The 18,723-nt window shown below is 32.5% G+C and overlaps 1 protein-coding gene across 5 annotated transcripts; it reads right to left on the bottom strand.

Moving 5' to 3' along the window:
* Positions 1–6,094: 6,094 nt before the first annotated feature.
* Positions 6,095–13,174, bottom strand: LOC114298435 (phosphatidylinositol/phosphatidylcholine transfer protein SFH3). 5 transcript variants are annotated; one of them, XM_082873287.1, is made up of 15 exons: positions 13,013–13,151; positions 12,151–12,294; positions 10,704–10,965; positions 9,788–9,887; positions 9,439–9,705; positions 9,002–9,079; positions 8,784–8,885; positions 8,648–8,697; positions 8,361–8,460; positions 8,158–8,250; positions 7,867–7,992; positions 7,675–7,777; positions 6,762–7,129; positions 6,335–6,439; positions 6,095–6,297 (listed from the first exon to the last, which is right to left on the bottom strand). In XM_082873287.1, the coding sequence occupies exons 2-14, from the start codon at positions 12,182–12,184 to the stop codon at positions 6,350–6,352; spliced, it is 1,773 nt and encodes a 590-aa protein (XP_082729413.1). In that variant the 5' UTR covers positions 12,185–12,294; positions 13,013–13,151; the 3' UTR covers positions 6,095–6,297; positions 6,335–6,349. The 5 variants fall into 5 exon arrangements, with proteins under 5 accessions (XP_082729413.1, XP_028098801.2, XP_028098804.2 ...); XM_028243000.2 differs by having other exon boundaries at positions 6,095–6,439; positions 12,934–13,174; XM_028243003.2 differs by having other exon boundaries at positions 6,095–6,439.
* Positions 13,175–18,723: the final 5,549 nt, after the last annotated feature.

Raw genomic sequence — 18,723 nt, 5'->3', positions numbered from 1 at the left:
GTTTAGTATTGTTTGTGCTAGATGTGGATGTTAAAATCAATTCTACAATTCATGCAATCAATTATTTTACGTTAATACAAAACTCCTTTAGCTTGTTTTAATTGCATTTATTAATGAAAATAGCGAATGGGTATTTGCTACATGTATTTGATCCATTCTGTTCGGTGGTGTTTTGAGAAGATAGATAAAAATTTATTTATTTATTTTTTAATCTTTTTTGAAAAATCATGTAAAAAATATGAGACGTGATTGTAATTGAAAATGAGTTAAAAACTGACTTTTAACTTTTAATTATCTTTCCAAATTGGGTTTCAATGTGCAGGGTGATCTCATATGGAGAAAAAGAAACATTGTTAATTTTTTTAATGCAATTTATAAAACCTATGATTTATTTATATTTTATTCTGATTTTTTCTAGGTTAACTTAAAAGTTTTTTTCTAAGAGTGTTACTACTAGTATTCCATCAATTATTTTGAATTTTTCAGTTTTTTAGTTTTTTTTTTTAATTTTTAGATTATAATAATAACCTCAAGTGAAATTATTAAATATGATATCAATAATTATGTGCTGGGTGATCTCATATGGAGAAAAAGAAGCATTGTTAATTTTTTTTATGCAATTTATATAGCCTATGATTTATTTTTATTTTATTTGGATTTTATCTAGGTTAACTTAAAAGTGTTTTTTTTTTTTTTTTTTTTTTCTTTCTAAGAGTGCCACTATTAGATTCCATCAATTATTTTGAATCCCTTATTTTTTTGGTTTTTTTTTTTTAAGAAAACAAAATTCGATCAAAATTATTAACATAGAATGGACATAGATACTTCGATTGCAACCAACATCACCAATAAATCTTTTTCACCATGTAAATCTGTAAACAAATACATAAATCTTACTAAAACTGAAACCAAAATCATTACTTACAACAGAGAAAGAGAATCACATAGGAAAAAAATACTAAATAAATAAATAAATTTATGGAGTGGTAGGATGCTATTTCCAACAATTTAAATCTCGCTCAACCCAATATGTCAGCTCCTCTACCGATACCCACGAAGTCTAGAAATTAGGATGACTAATCAAATTATTCTTTAAATAAGGCTTGAAAATTGATTAATTTATCCCATTAAGTGATTTAAAATTTTGATCGATATACATAAAAAAAATAGATAGTTATATTACTAAATCATAATTCAAATTTAGATATTGTCATATTTTTTGAGATTCATATCTAAATTCTTATATTCTTTATTTTTGTATATTTTCTATTTTTTTTTCAATTTATTTAAAATAGTGTTGTGGGTTTCTATTTTTTTTTAAATTTAATTTATCCATGGTTTTTATTTGTTTTTAATTATTATTATTTAGGTAAATTATGATGTGAGTTAGATATGTGATAGACATGTGAGTTTTATTGATTTAAAGTATGATGGTGGGAGATATTTTCAAAGTAGATTTGTTTAGATAGACTTTAAATATTTTTAAAATTTAAAATCGGATTTTGAGAGGTAAAAGAAAGATTTTAACTAAATAAATAAAAATTAAATTTATTAATTTTATCGGTTTGTATATCTGATTTTTTTTTTGGTTATATTATAATATAATATATAAGATATGGATAGATATCCACGATCTTTATGTAAAATATTACATGATTTCTTTGGAAGTGAGAATGAAAGTAGATTTTAATACTTTCTTTTGCAAAATGGTGAGAGAGATTGGGATGAAGATATATGAAATATTTTTGTTATCTTTCAATTTAAAATTCATAAATTAAGGAATAATTATTATTTCTAAAATAATTAGATAAATAAATCAACCAATAGTTTTTTTAAAGTTTTTTGAGAGCTTTTTTGATAAATCCGCTTTCTGAGAGTTCTATTCTATCCTACCCATATTCTTTTTGACTATTCCATTAGATCCTATTTGAGGTAAGAAGACTAAAATACCTTTAATCTCTCTTGTCCCCTATTAATGTTGATTGTCATTATGTTTTAGTAGTTCTCATGCATCAGGATGTTGACTGTCATTATATTCATATTAATTTGAAATGAATTTTTGTCATTGTGTTGTAAATTACATGATGTGAATATTCACATCATTATATTCACATTAATTTGAAATGAATTTTTGTCATTGTGCTGTTAATTGTATAATGTGAATATTCATATTAAAACATACGAGTGTGAACGTTAACATCACTACATTAGATGAACGTTCACATCACTACATGTTGTGAATAAGAATGTATTGTCAATTAAAAATATAATAAACGTTATTTTTAAAGTGTTGTCAATTAAAAATAAGAAGTTTTACATGTTGTGAACGTTCACATCACTACATTAGATGAGAGAAAATTTTTCTGAAAGGTGTTGTGAGCGTTCACATCAGATGGGACAGAATGTTCACATTATTTTTAATGTGTTGTCAATTAAAAATATATTCACATCAAATGAGAGAGACTGTTCACATTATTTTTATGTGTTGTCAATTAAAAATATATTCACATTATATAATAATATAAAATAATAACGTGTATACTTTCCCTTCTCTCTCCTCCCCTAACATTAAAATCAATATTAAATATAAGGGCATAAGAGTCTAAGAAAATAATGCAAATCAAGAAAAAAGATTTTATGGAATAAAAATATAAATACATGGGACTAAGTGGGTTAAAAAATTTCTTTATGGACTTTTGGGATTATAACACTTCTAAATGAGATTTATCAATAAAAATCTATTTTTTAATCTATTTTGTAAATTGAAAAATCAATAGTTTTAGAATGAGAGTTTGAAATTCTTACAAGACTTCTCATTAAAAACTCCTTTGTGCTTATATAATATGGCGGTGTTTGGGAAGAGGCTAAAAGACTATTTTAGCCTCATTTTAAATAAATAGTCAAAAAGTTGTACTGTAGTTGAGTTTTTATTTATTTTTAATCAGAAACTAATGATTTTGCTGTGCAGCGTATATTTGAAATTATGATTTTGCCATTTTACTTTTTGACTAACCCAACTTAGCATTCCAACCCAGGGAGGCACTTTAGTCATTTCATATCCCAACATAATCATAATCCAAGTCAGGCACAGCGTCATCATCACGTCATGCACGACTTTTTGGGAATAATTTAATTATTTTTTATCTAAACATCATTTCAAACACATTTTTTAATACAATAACTCAAATAAAAATTCAATCCAACTTCCCAAATACAAAAACTAAAATAGCCCATTAAAATAGTCAAAAAGCCAAAAAACCTCTAAAATAGCCACTTCCCAAACTATATATAGATAGATAAAACTTAAAAATTGATTAATTTGTCACAATAAGTGATTTAAACTTTTTGATAGATATATATATATATATATATAAATAGATAATTATATTATTAAATCATAATTCAAATTTAGATATTGCTATATCTTTTTTTAGATTCATATCTAAATTCTTATCTTCTTTATTTTTGTGTGGTTTCTTTTTGTTTTGTTTTTTTCAATTTATTTAAGATGGAATTGTGGGTTTCTATTTTTTTTTTAAATTTAATTTATTTGTGGTTTCTATTTGTTTTTTATTATTATAATTTACATAAGTTATGATGTGAATTAGATATGTGATAAACATGCGAGTTTTATTAATTTAAAGTATGATGCGGCAGATATTTTTAAATTAGATTTGTTTAGATATATTTTAAATATTTTTAAAATTTAAAATTGGATATTGAGAGGTAAAAGAAAGATTTTACCTGAGTAAATAAAAATCAAATTTATTAATTCTATCTGTTTGTATGTCTAATTTAATTTAATTTTTTTTTGTATGTTATAATATAATATATAATGTATAGATAGATACCTACAACTCATGAAAAATATTCTTTGATTTTTTGGGAGAGAGAGAAGGAAAGCAAGTTTTAATATTTTCTTTTGAAAATCGGTGAGAGAGATTAGGATGGAGAGATTATGAAATATTTTTGTTATCTTTCCATTTGAAATCTATAAATTAAGGTGAGAGGGATTATGATGGAGAGATTATGAAATATTTTTGTTATTTTTCCATTTGAAATCCATAAATTAAGGGATAATTATTATTTCTAAAATAAATAAATAAATAAATAAATCAACCAATAATTTTTTTTAATCTATTTTATAAATTGAAAAATCAATAATTTTATAGTCAAAGTTTGAAACTTTCATGCTGTGTTTGGTTTGGGGATTTGGAGAGGGATTTGGAAAGGGAAATGGAAAAGGTAGGTAAAATGTGAATAAATCATGCCTAAATTTCACATAGTTTCACACACCTTTTCCATTTCCCTTTCCAAATCTCTCCCCAAATCCCTCAACCAAACATACCATCAGGAGATTTCTCATTAGAAACCCATTTTTTCTTATATAATATATAGATTGAGTCTCTTTTAAATAACTTTCACATCTCTTAAAAAATACCAATTTTTGATTTTTTTTTTTTAAAACTTTTTCAGTTGTAAACCATTTGATAACGATTCTAAACCTCTCATCATTTTGTAATTACACCACCATATTGTTGGCTTGTTGCCACCAACTTGATTATAATAATTGTAGTACAAATAGACAAAAAATATTCTCCTTGCTTACATTGACAGTCAAGAAGAAGCTAAGTTTCGGGTGAGTACACAAATATCTATACTGTTGATGTGAACTGTCACACTTTTGTATTCCCAAATTACCCTGTACGACTACCTTAGATTTTGATTTTGATTTTGAATTTCAAATTTTGATCACTTTTCAGTTTTTTTTTTTTGGGCAACTGGTTGATTTTTATGGGTGTGCCCTTTGTCTAGTATATACATATGTATGTGTACTTAAACTCCTGTTAAATCTTAATTTAGTTAATGGCTGATATGAGTTTCTCAATGCATGTTGAGCAGAAAAAGAAGTCTTGCTGGGAAAAGATGTTGGATGTAAAGGAAGGGCTATGGGACACACATTTTTGGCTTTTTAAGAATGTCAGCACTCTATGTCTACCGTATAATATAATCACATTTACTTTGCAGAGGATCTGCCACCGTAAGCAAGATATGTCTGTCTACTGAGATGAAAGTACGTACCATTGTCGTGAGAAATTGTGTATGGAATTATTGTACTTTCTCTGTATGTTCCGAATATATGTTTATTGTTTTGTTTTTTTCAACAAAAAAAATGTCCTGAAATGTTTGAACGAAAGTTTGTGAGTGAAGAGGTTTTTGTTATCTACTTGGTTGCAAATTTGATTCCCTATTTCCATAATTGATTGGCTTGTCCTACTTTTCAAATTTTCATTGCTGTGAGATCTCATTTCATTGTCTGAGAAACAGATTAGATATCCTCTAGAATCTGCTAAGAATTTACGATTTTGTCAGACAAACCCTCTAGAATCTGCTAAGAATTTACGATTTTGTCAGTGAGACCTCCCAAGGCATCTCTCTCTCTCTTTGCGTTTAATTTTGTTTACTGAATTCAGGAAAGTTTAGATCTCCATATGCTAAGGAATATCTTTAAAATACGATAGGTTGTGAAAACTTGTCTGATTTTTATACTTTGCTTTAATGGTACCTATATTCCTGGGATGCTACAATAAAATGTCATGCAGTTAATTGTAATCTGCAATTTTCAAAAATAAATTTCAGAGAACATTTTCTATGTTTAGTTGCGTCCATGAAAATAATATACTAATAATATATAATTGTTATATTATTGATAGTGAATTCGCATTAATAACATTTTAGTTCAAAAAATGTTTTGTACTTTTTAAAAATGTAAATAATATTTTCCCTCCAAATAGTATTGTTTCCTTGTTGACCACGAAAAATATTTTCCATTGATTTTTGTTTTTGTTGTATCAAAAGTCAGAAAATGCAAAAAACTCTTTTCCTAGAAAATTTTCGATCCAAACAAATTCAGTGTTAGGGAGAGCCAAATTAAAAAAATAAATAAAAAAATCAAGAAGATATTTTGTTGGCCATTTATATTGACTATTATTATTATTTGTAAAAACTTAAAAAGGAATAAATCATAGTACAAAGTTTGAGAAGAGAACTCGCAGCCTTGTCAAATTTTATTCAGAATATGCACACAGCTGTAAAAAGAATATCAAATATGCAAGAAGTTTGATTTGAGAACTTCATAGTCCTATCAATGGATCAGACTTCCTATCCGAGAATCCTATCTGAAAAATCTGGATCCGCTAAAGAGAAATCCGATCCACAACAAACATCAACTTGTGGGGCTGAAAATCTCACTCTTGCAACCAGTTTCAACATAATAAATATATCACAATTACATTACTATTATGTTACAGAATAGGTTCTGCAACCTCTGTTTGTTACTAGTTTGCAATTAGAAACCGAAAAACCTCCTTTTCCTCTTCTTCCTCTTCTCAATGTAGGCTAAAATCTCCTCCTGTCGAACAATGGCATCCTCGAGAGCCTGCGCAAGAACCACAATTAGCTCGAACTATATACTTCTATGAATGTTAGTCCAGTTGCATTTGGTTGATTATCCAAAATACATCACACCCAATATACTTCATAGAACTAAGGTTATATACTTCTTTGAATGTTAGTCTAGTTGCATTTTGTTAATTTTCCACAAAGTAGTCGGGCGATCGTATGTTTTTTTTTAATATTTATAATAATGAACAGAGCATTCTAAGTCCCACAATTTGTACTTTCTTTTTCTTTTTTTTTTTTTTCTTTTCCAATTCTAATCACTACAATGAATTCAAGAGAACTAGATAGGATTAGGATACCTTCTTGGTTGCTGAAAGCTCTTGCTCCAAGGCATCAACACGACTTAGAGCAGCATTCAGCAGTTCCTCCTTCTCAGGTGGCATAACTGCCGGTTTGCTGCAGAGAACAACTACCTTCTCCTCCAATTCATCCAAGAGCTTCATCATTGATAAATATTCAGTACCAGAGATGGTGGATGCGGGTAACTGGTGGGGTGGCCTCATGGAATTAGAATAGAGGATGTCATTAGTAAGTTTTCTTGGCATGTTGCGAGTCAAGCGAACCATAGTGACTATGCCCATTACAAAGGTCAGGACCCCTGAGAAAATTTGATTGCTTATTCCTTTAGGAGGTTGGCAAGCATTATGCTGAGGGAAACAATCTGTGCCTTCAGAAAAATTAAAAAAAAAAAAGAACAAAAACACGGGTTATTAATGTGCATGGGTAACAATATATGCGGATTTAGGAAAAGAGAAAATATGCATTGGATATACGTACACTTCATATATATTCTTATTGTACTCTGGATTTTTCACAGAAAATTTCACAAAAGATTTAACTTATTTAAACTCAGGACTCAACAAAGTGAAACCTTGATGAGTAAACAATAACCAAATGCATAGTCCTTGACTTCACTGGTCCATAAGGAATTCCAAATTTTTAACTTAAATATTCATATGTGGTTCAAGAACAAACACTAGAGAATAAGGATTACATAGAATTGGACAGTTGATTATAAGTAAAACAATAAGTAAATGCATAATACTTGTTAATTTCACTTGTCCATATGGAACCCATATTTTTAGCTTAAATCTTCACAAGTAGTTCATGCACAAACATTTTAGAATACAAATTACATAGAATTGGAGAGTTGATGACATCATCTCCTAACAATATTCATATAATTAGCATAGTTAGGAATAAATTATGTACCTTTAGAAAAGGTGAATTTGTCACTTTGTACAGCTTTTGGCCAAGTTGCATCCACAGCCTTGTCAACCATTGGAACAAAGTCATCATACTCATAGGTAGGAGCCTGTAGACAAAACGATACCTATATAACTTTCTTATGAATTTGATGTGGCACTTTGTCATTTATACATGATGGGAGCCTAAATAACTTACTTCTTCACGAACAGGAGAGAGTTGTGGATGTTCGGAATACTGTCTTTGCAGCCTGGGATGGTGAGATCGCATATCATCCACATCTGAAACCGCTTCCGAGTTGAAAGAGACACATTTCTTCACAATCTATGGTATGATAAAAGTTTAACAATATTCAACATTATGCAGAATGAAATGCCTTTCCAGTTTGGAAAGTTAAAAGACCAAGTCCAATTAGGGGCAGTTGATAAGAAGATTAAAAATTAATGAAAAAGGAATTGACAGATTCATATCCGAATTAGGACTGGATACCTTTAGGTTTGCATTCTCATCCTCAGAAATTGTCTTCTCAATGGCTGGAATCAAAATTTTAGTTGAGCATTTGGCTTCACCATTGTGAACCATCTAATTCAAAAAATTAACAATTAAACTTAGGCAGCTTTGATAAAAAAATGGCTTAACCATGAAGTGCCAACTTGAACAAAAAAATTTACAAGAGAAAGAAGAGGTGACACCTTCAATATATCAGGATCATTCCATGGGCCTTTATCAGAAAGCATGCATCCATCTTTGTCTGCACAAGTACATGTACCACCCAAAAAGTCTGGTAGCTCACTGATACAGATCAGGGAAGAAAATGTTGCTGTGAGGACCATACCGAAATTTTAGAAGCCAATGTCATGTTTTGTTACAATTAGCAAATAATGTTATTCAAGAAGCTCACTGATTGTTGTCATAAACTGTAAGGCCTATTGACAAATCACAATCAATTCAATGTCAAACCAATCAACAAAATAGTTACCTGGCATCAATTACTTCAAGCAATTTGCTCTGATATTTGTTGCCCAGAACCTGGTACAAGAAAAAACCATTGATGGGCTAAGAAAACTACTCAGTTAACAGCCCTAGTCTGCGGTAAATCAATGAAAAAGGCCTACTTGAATTTTTGCAGTGGTCTTGGGATCCAGGAATGTTTTAACGGTGTTCCATAGGAGCCTAAATCCAGAACCTGCATTAATAATGTACATACGGCACAGGGTCTACAAAGAAAGAAGTATTCAAATGAGAGCTCGAAGCAAAAGGCCATTATTCACAACAAGGTGGCAAACCAAAGAAGTTTGTTGTGTTAAATCACGCTGACAGATAAAACGAGTACCTCGGGATAATTGTCACTATCAATCTTTTGAATGCTCTGAATGAGCTCCCTCGCAATTTTGCTGAAATGTTTCAGTCCCTAAGGCATCAATCAATGTAAGTTAAGGATGCCATTTTTTTTCTTTTAACAAATGATATTTGAGCTACCAATTTTGGTTTTTCTTATGAAAATACCCTATAATATAATAATTATGTATAGTACACAACAGTTTATACATGAATGCACCCATAATTCAGTAGCTACACCATTCTTAAATCTGGTTTTAGCATTTTGAGATTTGTGGTAGCTCAGCTCTGATGCACGATTAGCAGGTTGTTTTTTTCCTTTCAGAAAATATAAAGTGGGCAGTCTCAATCATGTTTCAGTTGAAGGCCCCTTATAGTGAAAAATGGGTGGGTGGTTTTTTATTCAAAGCATCTGTTAGGATCCCCACATACCACTCCTTGAACATCCAGGATAGTTGTGCTCTGATCAATATGCTTTTTCGCTGCAATTGAACAGGCTGGGAACTTGACATTGAAGGTCCTCTCAAACTCCTGCACATGGTATTTCAAGTAGCGGTCCAATGTTGTGGCTTGCAGAAGCTTATTTGGATCAACTTTGCCAAGTCTTTCAATATAAACAGGTCGTCCATCCTTATCAATCCCATGATGTCCCTGTGGATAGTGTTCAAGGACCTTCTCTCTTTCCTTGAACTCAAAATCCTGAACAAAGAAATGAATAGGCAAAAATAAGAGACAATTGCCCATATGTTCGGCTATATGGCCGCATTCCAAACCAAAATACCTCCACAATTGTGTCAGCACCGAAATTATTTCTCCACTGGAGCATATCAGCCCACATTTGCTTTGTTTTCTCGATATCAAATTTCCTGGCCTTCAAAAATCTGATCACCATACAACAAGTTGACAATCTAATTATTGATCTTGAATCATCCCAAGATCAGTTGGAGGGCAAAAAATTAACCAAAGGCATAAAGCTATGCCATCTTCACAAAGACCTCCCCAAAATTTTTGAGATTGCATTACAAAGTGAATGCTATTCATATAAGAATATTATGCTTTCATTTTGTCATTAAGAAATATTACTGTCATTTTAATGTCTCCAATATTTCCAGTATACATATGCATGCAGAGCATCAAAACAATGTCTTTCTCTAAAATTCAGAAACCATTTTATACAATATTGAGTGCTACACCAGTGAGGTCAGCCACTAAAAGTGTTAAAAAAAGGTTATGCACAAACACTATTTTTTGAAAAGGGAAGCAAATAGACCAAAAGGCTAAATTTTAATGCATCAAAAGTGTTGAAATGAAACTCCCTGTTCAAATTTAACAACAAATCAAGCATAAAAGAACCTGGTATTGATGCCAATATACTTTAGTTTATATATGGCTTGAATTTTTTTGCTTTTAGCAAATACGATCTCACAAGAGGAAGGAAAGCTATTAGCATTCTGTTACCCCAATCAGAACTAAAACCCAAACACGAGCTAGCAACAATTCACTATCATGTCATTCCGCCATCTTGCAGAGCTAGTGGCACCGCCTCCCACAGTTGAAACTTATTCAAATTTAGTAAAACTAAAGGCTTATCCCCAATGTTTCTTACAACCCAATTTACATTTATAAAGTTATAAACATGAAATAACAGCACATGCAATTCCAAATCATTGACTATGGAACAAGGAAAAGGAAGAAACCTTAGCATCATGTGATAATCATCGTGTTTTGCAGGTAGAAATTCTTCCAAGATAAGAGTTTGACGAAATGCATCCACTGCCTGTAGTTCCTCTGCATCATGCTCATCTTCAAATGAAACAGACATAACTCTACTATTTCTCCTACCCTTTTTGTTCAAAGAATGCCTCAACTTGGTTGAGGCATTAATCGCCTTCTTCTTGAAAGACCCAATCCTTGTCTTCCTCTCATCCTCCAAGTTTTCAATGTCAGATTTTTCGAGACCTGTGGACAAATCATGTAGAAAAGAGGAAACTCATGACACACAATAATAAATAACCGAACTGAAAAAATTCTAGTTGCCAATGCTATTTCTGCATATGTCCAAAGTAAAACCTAAATATATGCACTATTCCTAGAAAATAGAAATTTTTAGCAATCAAGACAGTCTCAACCAGAAGGCTCAACTAAACCAACCAATTAAAAAGTCAATCATGGAAACCAACAATATGTTTTGATTTTCTACAGCATAACATTTTCAAGGCTATGTTTTAATGTTTACTTTGTCATATATTCTATAATCTATTGCTTTTCTTGGACATAAGAGTATGAAAAGCATTTTAAAATGATGGATTCATTGATCACATCACAAGTTTCTTTCATCAGACTTTTTAAACTGTCCATCTGTTCTCTTTACTGGAGCATGATTAATGACAGGGTGTCTATTTTCACAATCAAAGTAAATAAGAAATGCATATCTTATGGCAACACACCTTACGCATGAACCACTTGGTTTATTTATTTGATTCTTCCAATTAAAATTAATTTACTGAAGAACTAAGAAGCACAAATACTTCAAGAAGGTGGCACGTCCTGTCCAACACATGTCGGACACTTCCGACTTGTGTTAGACACGCCAAGTGCTATTATTTTTTAGAAAATTTTTTTTATCTCGAACACTTGTGGGACACACATATCCATCGCTTAGATACATATGATATGAAACATATTACAAATTTGAACAAAATTCTTAGGATCTAATAATAAACAAGAACAATATGGGTTTATACCTATGGGTTTATACCTATTAATCCATCCTAATTTAAACTTCAGAAATTCGTGTTATATTATATATTTTTATTAACTTTGAAATATTTTTCATATATATATAACATACAATAAATATAAACCACATATTTTGTGTATGTCCCACGCACGTGTCCTACATATTTTAAAAATTGTCATTTGAATGTGTCTATGTCGTGTCATATATTTGTTTCCGTGCTTAGGAAAAAGCTATTGAACTACAGTCTTCTTAGTCATAATTATGGTGCTTCAATCACAGTTAAATAGCAGTAATCAAGCATATGCCAAGAGATCCAATAAATCTCATTTAAAGTTGAAAGTCTTGAAAAGATTAAAGCACATATATAAATACAGAAAGAAAAAAAAAATTATCATAGAAAGTACCTGGCTTAATCGGTTGCTCAAGAGGTCCAGACATGTTGTCACTCGTGGTTGCAATTCACAAAGTTTGCTCACGCGAGACAGAAAAAGTGCAGATGGATTAACTAGCCATACCGAGATGCCAAAGCATACACCCGTGCCAAATGCCTACACATTTGACCAATAAAAAAAAAAAATTAAAAAAAATAAGCAATGGATGCTTCAAAGCAAATAACAATTCACAATGTTCATGCCAATATCAATTGAGCTTCAAAACCCAAACCCCATCAACCCATGCAAATGAGCTAATCTTAAATAATGATTACCATCCAAATTAAAGGATCAAAAAGCAAAAATTTGATCAAAATAATATCTCCAACTCCAAGTTGAATACTCTTTTCCTATTTTGTGCATTCATATGTAATTCCCTTTTAAAAATAAATCTGAATTTCATAAACCAAAATCCTCCCCCCCCCCCCCTCCCAAAAAAAAAAAAAAAAAAAAAATCATCTATCAACACCAACAACAAATTAGAGAAAGGAACAACAGATAAAAATTCAGATTGTAACAATTTAAACATCATTGTGGATAATGAAACAAGACAATTACAGTGCAAATAAAAAATATTCAACAACTGTAAGCAATGACCACAAAAAAAAAATACCGGAATGAATGATAATGTGGTTTCCTGAAAGCCCCAGAGAGAAGGGGGGGGGGGGAGGGGAAGAGAGAGATTAGCAGACAAAAATGTCGGACTAAGAGAGAGAGAGATTTATATCACCAAATTATACTCTAAATTTATACAACCTTGCCTGGATCCAGCGGGGACTGAAAACAACTCCTCCGCCCCAAATATAGAGAGATGAGAGAGAAAATATATACATACATATATATTTGTCGATATATAGAGAGAGAGATTGAGTTTCATGTCATTGACGAGAGAGCGAGAGAGAGGGATTTGAGAAGTGTGAAGCCACCCCGTTCATATTTCAATTAGGGATTGCCAAACGCAGCCCTAACTGACTCTCTCTCTCTTAACTAACATAACGTCTCTTAATCTCGTTTTCCCGCCAAATTTATTCCCTACAGTGCATCTAGCGAGGCATGTATGCACGTTATTTTTTTGGCAAATGTCAATTTAGCAAGACATGTATGCACGTTGTTTTTTGAGCAAATGGCAATTTACTATATCACAAAATTTGACCACTCTCTTTTTTATTATATTAATTTTATTATTAAATTTTTTATCTAGATTAATGTGATTTTATCCTCTATAAACAAATGAAATTCTTTCATTTTATTTTCAAATTATTCTTCAATAATTAATTTGACTCCTGAATAAAATATTATTTGTGAGATAAAATGAATATCCCATTATATATGACAAGTGACTATAGCGACAACTACCGGCGGAACTATGCTTTGAATAGTGGTGTCACTGAATTTCAAATTTTTGATAGAGTATATGAAAAAAATTATAAGTATTTACAAATTGAACTTAGTAGGCCTAAATAAAATAAATTATTTTTTAAACTTTTACAAATTGACCCCAATAGATAAAAACAAAATCAAATTTTATTAAGAAATTTAGGCTTCTAAAAACAAACCAAATGTTTGTTTATTTCTCTTGGATTATTCCTCTTGGAAACTATACATCGACTAAAGAAAATTCCTGATTACGCCAACACGGACAACGTTCATCCAATTCAAAATGGTTAGTGTAAATTTATGAAAAATTTGGTGAAAAGTTTAACTCCTGAATTGTTTTCTGACGGATGTTCAAATCTTGATACTTGTTAGTTACAATGACATGATCATGATAATTCTTGTTTGGCAAGTCAAAACATGCGGTAACAAAGGCAATTCTTGGAGTGATTATTTTTCGGAGTATGGGCACGTAGTGCTCTATAAGATTTTGATTGGTAAAGAAGGGTAGGGGCCCACGATTTGTGTTGGGGATGTGGGAACAATATGGGACTAAGTAATTGGTGATTGACTTAGAGTACGATCACGTGGTGTTCTAAGATTATTGAATAATTTACTCAATTCTTGATATATTTACCATTTTTACGTGTATTTGTTAGAAAAATTTAAAATACTAAAATTTTAGCACTAGAATTTTCTCAATAATAATAAGTAATTTTTTAATATTTGTCAAAAACATCAACTTTTGTTTCCTAAAATATAGATTTTTTAAATATAAAGAAACAAAAATTACAAAATTATGGAATAATTCATAAATGGAAGGAGGAGAGGATGGGAGAATGAGGGGAAGGTAAGAGGTAGATGCTATGGTGGGTTGACGAGGGTGGTAGTGGTAAAAGGGAAGTGGTTGGAGTCAGGATCCTCTCCTTGGGGCTCCTTACGGGGATAGCTAAGATTGGACACGTTGTCCGCATCGGAGATTGAAGACTGAGATTTGTTCATTCTAAATTCAAATTTAAGTTATCTTACATGTAAGATATAAATAGAATATATTTTTTAAATGAACAGATCTTAACCACCGATCTCTCATGCAAGAGGCGTGTGTAGCTCGACTTTTTTGCACCCCCTTTCGGAAGTAGAAATAAGCCCTACAGTATCGGACTCCCGCAGTTCTGAATCTGATCTCACAAGTGCAATGTGAAATAGATAATCACCAAAGAGTCCAAATCTGACAAATCTTTTAGAAAATCGATTTTGAATCAAATTGCCAAAAATGGATTGCTTTACCAGATACAGAGTCGCCACCTAAATATTTTGTTTTGAGAAAATTTAGGAAACCCATGACTCGTGCCAAAGGCCACGTGTCTGTCATCACCAAGATTGTCTTGGCTCGAGAACTTAGGCATGAGAGGGGAATGTCATGAATGAATTAAGCAGCCCCGCTCACTCGATCAAAGATCGACCTCTACTAATCATAAATGTACATTATATGCTCTTGTTCTGATTTTTTAAGCTAGCATTACTATATGATGTGCACACACAAGTATAGACTAACTTTGCAAGAATTGGAACACTTGATTCATATTTGTTTTGAAAATTGTTTCGAAATATGTATCACTTGAAAAAGTGATCACATATGAATATTACTCAAATTATTCCAATTCAAGCAATTAGCCTTCATCCACAGACATTCAAAACAATTTAGTATTTAAGCCCTTAGCCTCATGGCAAGCATGCTAGACATGGCAACATCAACATGCGATATGCTAAAACGAGTAAAGGCTCACCTAGTACTCCAAGCCAAAATAAACAAAAGAGTTAGGAAAAATGCATGATTCCTAACTATGCGATATGACTAATGCAATCCAACACATACAATATGCAATCTAAATAGGCTTGGCTACTTAACATGGCATATGAATCAATTAAATAGCATGCGGTCTAAGCACGTATTCAAAGAAGCGTTTAAACTAACAATGTGAGTTAGAATGATGAACCGAGCCTCGGTGTATACAATACAAGTGGATGCAAATATGAGAATGCTAAACAAAACATGATATCCCTAAACTAACCATCATAAGCTAGTAAATAAAACGGAGAAAGACGTGGGGTTCGAGGACATACACGTTATTACAATATTGCGCTCTTATGAAGGAGAGCCCGAATAAACTAACTAGCTAATTAAGCTAAGCTAAATTAATTAATTAACTATTACAAAACAAAATGAATAAACTAGCTAAGCTACTTAACTAATTATTACAATAATTTATGAATTAACTAACTATTCTAGTTAACTAATGATTACAACATCATAACTAGTTAACTACTTTAACGAATTAAATAATTACAACACAATTGCAATTAAAAGAAGTAAGTAAGCTAAACAGTTAAGCATTAAGCTAACTACTCCTCCTCGGGAAGTGAGGGATGTTCATGTGCATGCTCGGTTTCCACCTGAAAAGTTCGCTATTTTGCTTTCGGAAAGCCTCTGTTGCTTAGAGAACACATACACTGTTGCCCACTTCCAGAATAACTTTGCTCTGCCTTACAAACACACTGTTGAATTTTGCATCAGTGACCGACCGGCCAGTGATGAGGCCTGCTGGCCACCAGTGATAGTCGGCCGGCCATCAAAGGTGGCCTACCAGCTATGAAAATTGGCTTGCTGGCCATTGCTGCCCAATTTACCTTGCTGCAACAAAGAGCAAACAGAGTATGCACATGGTATTTCAAGGGTTTGTTTGCACAACTCACCCCTCATTTTCATGAACAAATCAAAGGAGTAGTGAACTTAAGCCACAAACCACCAACTCAAGTAATTTCATTGCATGATGACTTGTGAACCAAAATGTGCAAGTTTAATAAATGCAACAAAATGAGACTCTAAAAACCACCTCCATATCATGAATGATCAAGGGAAGTGGTGATCTTGGAACCTTGAATCGTTTCATCACTAATGAGTATGAAATAGTTCAAACTTCCATGTGTTCAATTAATGTTCGATTGAACACAAACAAATTATTATCTTTCACCATTTTTTAGCCTCAATTTTATTACTTCATTTTAGATTACCATCCATTCTTTAATAAATTGAGTCCAAAGGTGAGTTTAAGTCCTCTAATGGAGTGAAGTACCAAACCAAGAGTTAACTTAAGACATGAAAGAGATGTCATGTCGTTGATAATGAATTCCTAAAAGGGATTAAATTATTAAGCATGACAACCTCAATCTCATACTTAAAAGAACAAGAGACTTGAAACAACTCTCAAAGCAAAACAAAAACCAAGAAAGGAGGGAGGTTGCAGAGATGCTTAACTGTGATCACATGTATAGAAAACCATAAATAAATGCAATCAACTCAAACAAGATGGTGTCTAAGGCCTAGAACACCAAACTCATGAGGACTATTACACTATAAGCATGCAAAACAAAGCTCAAATTCAAATAATAGCCCAAAACAGTGCTAAAACAGGTCCAATGCAGTCCTAAAACATGCTGGAATTGAACTAAAAATAGCTAGATTAATATGCTAAAACACAGCACAAACTAGGCTAGTAAGCAAGACACAAGGAGGGGAGGCTAACCCCTCCAAATTTGGACTTCAAAACATGATTTTGGCCATTGAAAAAGCTCTAAAAAACATTGTTTAAAAGCTCAGAAAAAGATGATGCAAGGGTGGGAAACACAAGGGAAAAGGCCTTCAAAACAAAGTATAAAGAAGGATGGAACACCCTTCAACCTTTAGTGGCCTTAAAATTCAAATTTCAGCTCAAAAATATAGAAGTTTTACAGCCCAAAATTAGTTGGAAAACAATAAGAAAAAGAGTAGACAAAGCAAGCAAATAGGTAGAGCCTTATACCTTTGAAGAGGAAAACCAATTCCAAGCAACAAAACCAAGCAAACACACCCTTTAGAGCTCCAACAAGGCTCAAGAATACCTTAGCTCAAAGATGAAAAGATTTGGTTAAGAGTATATAAGCAAAGGTTGAAGATTTGTAAGCACAAGTGTAGGAATTTGCTAGAGAGAGGAAAAATTTTGATCTCAAAATTTTCTGGCCTTAAAACATGAGAGAGGGGCCTCTTATATATAGAAAACATGAATTTCCCTCAAGAATATCAAGCCCTACACGCGGGGGCGGATGCATGCATCTGTGCAAACAGTTGGCATAGCTGTTACAAAATATCTGCAAAAGACACTGGTGGTCAGCAACCAAGAAGTGATGGCCAGCAGCCTAAAAGGGGTGGCCGGCAGGCCACCAGAGGCTGCAAGCTTGAATAACCAAGGCTTGGTCCAAGAATGAGGCAACAGGGGTATAGGGTTTGAAGGGCTCAAAGCTATGACATTTCTGCGAAGGACTTTGAGAACTTGACAAGCAAATAAACTCATTATTGGGTGTGCAAACGATGGCATCCAAGTTGTAAGGGCCGTCAAAAATGAGGTTTCTACAGCTGCCCCTCTTTGACAGAACTTGGAGTCATGAAATGACGTAAGTGAATGTCAAAACTCGGAGACGACCCATTTTGACAAGGCCGTAAGACTTGGACAAACAATCAAGACGAAAATAAATGGTTACGCCCGTAGGCTACCTACGTATCTCTTTGTAAGGAATCAAACCGGTTTAGTTCTGTGAAAAAATGCAAATGATATGCACAATACAACATTGAAAGCTGGACTCACATGTTTCACGAAGCTGGCTATTTTGAAAACTCATGATTATGCGAGATGATGCAATAAGCAATAATAAATGCAACAAACAAGATAATGACAAATGAATGAGCAGCTTCAAGCTAAAAACCAATAGGCTTCATGCAAAAAGAAGAAAAAACCACACTCTAACCATGCCAAAACAAGAGACGAGGAAAGAAAACACCGTTTAGGGTTACGCTTTACGCATTCTGAGAAACTGAGAAAACCACTCGGGGTCGTGTTTCACATGTCCCGAGAGACTAAAGAACAAAAGCCACTAGGGGTCGTGTTTCACACATCCCGAGAAACAAGAGAAACAAAAATCGCTCAGGGTTCTGTTTCACACATCTCAAGAAATAAAAAAAACGCTAGGGATCGCGTTTCACGCGTCCCGAGAAATAAGAAAACTACTCAGGCTCGTGTTTTACGTGTCTCGAGATAAAACTCACCCAGTGTCGCGTTTCATGTGTCCCAGGATACAAGA

Source organism: Camellia sinensis, chromosome 6 (genome assembly GCF_055761805.1).
Source record: "Camellia sinensis isolate YWXY chromosome 6, ASM5576180v1, whole genome shotgun sequence".
Taxonomy (NCBI): Eukaryota; Viridiplantae; Streptophyta; class Magnoliopsida; order Ericales; family Theaceae; genus Camellia; species Camellia sinensis.
This window is presented reverse-complemented; position numbering and strand designations above follow the sequence as displayed.

What these genes read in the sequence shown, in the direction of transcription:
- LOC114298435 (XM_028243000.2), bottom strand. Translation starts at nt 12,184, where the DNA reads ATGTCTGGACCTCTTGAGCAACCGATTAAGCCAG. An exon ending in AGACCACTGCAAAAATTCAA is followed by an intron (nt 8,698 to 8,783) that starts GTAGGCCTTTTT and finishes TTCTTGTACCAG; the next exon opens with GTTCTGGGCAACAAATATCA. An exon ending in CAAATTCACCTTTTCTAAAG is followed by an intron (nt 7,130 to 7,674) that starts GTACATAATTTA and finishes ATTTTTCTGAAG; the next exon opens with GCACAGATTGTTTCCCTCAG.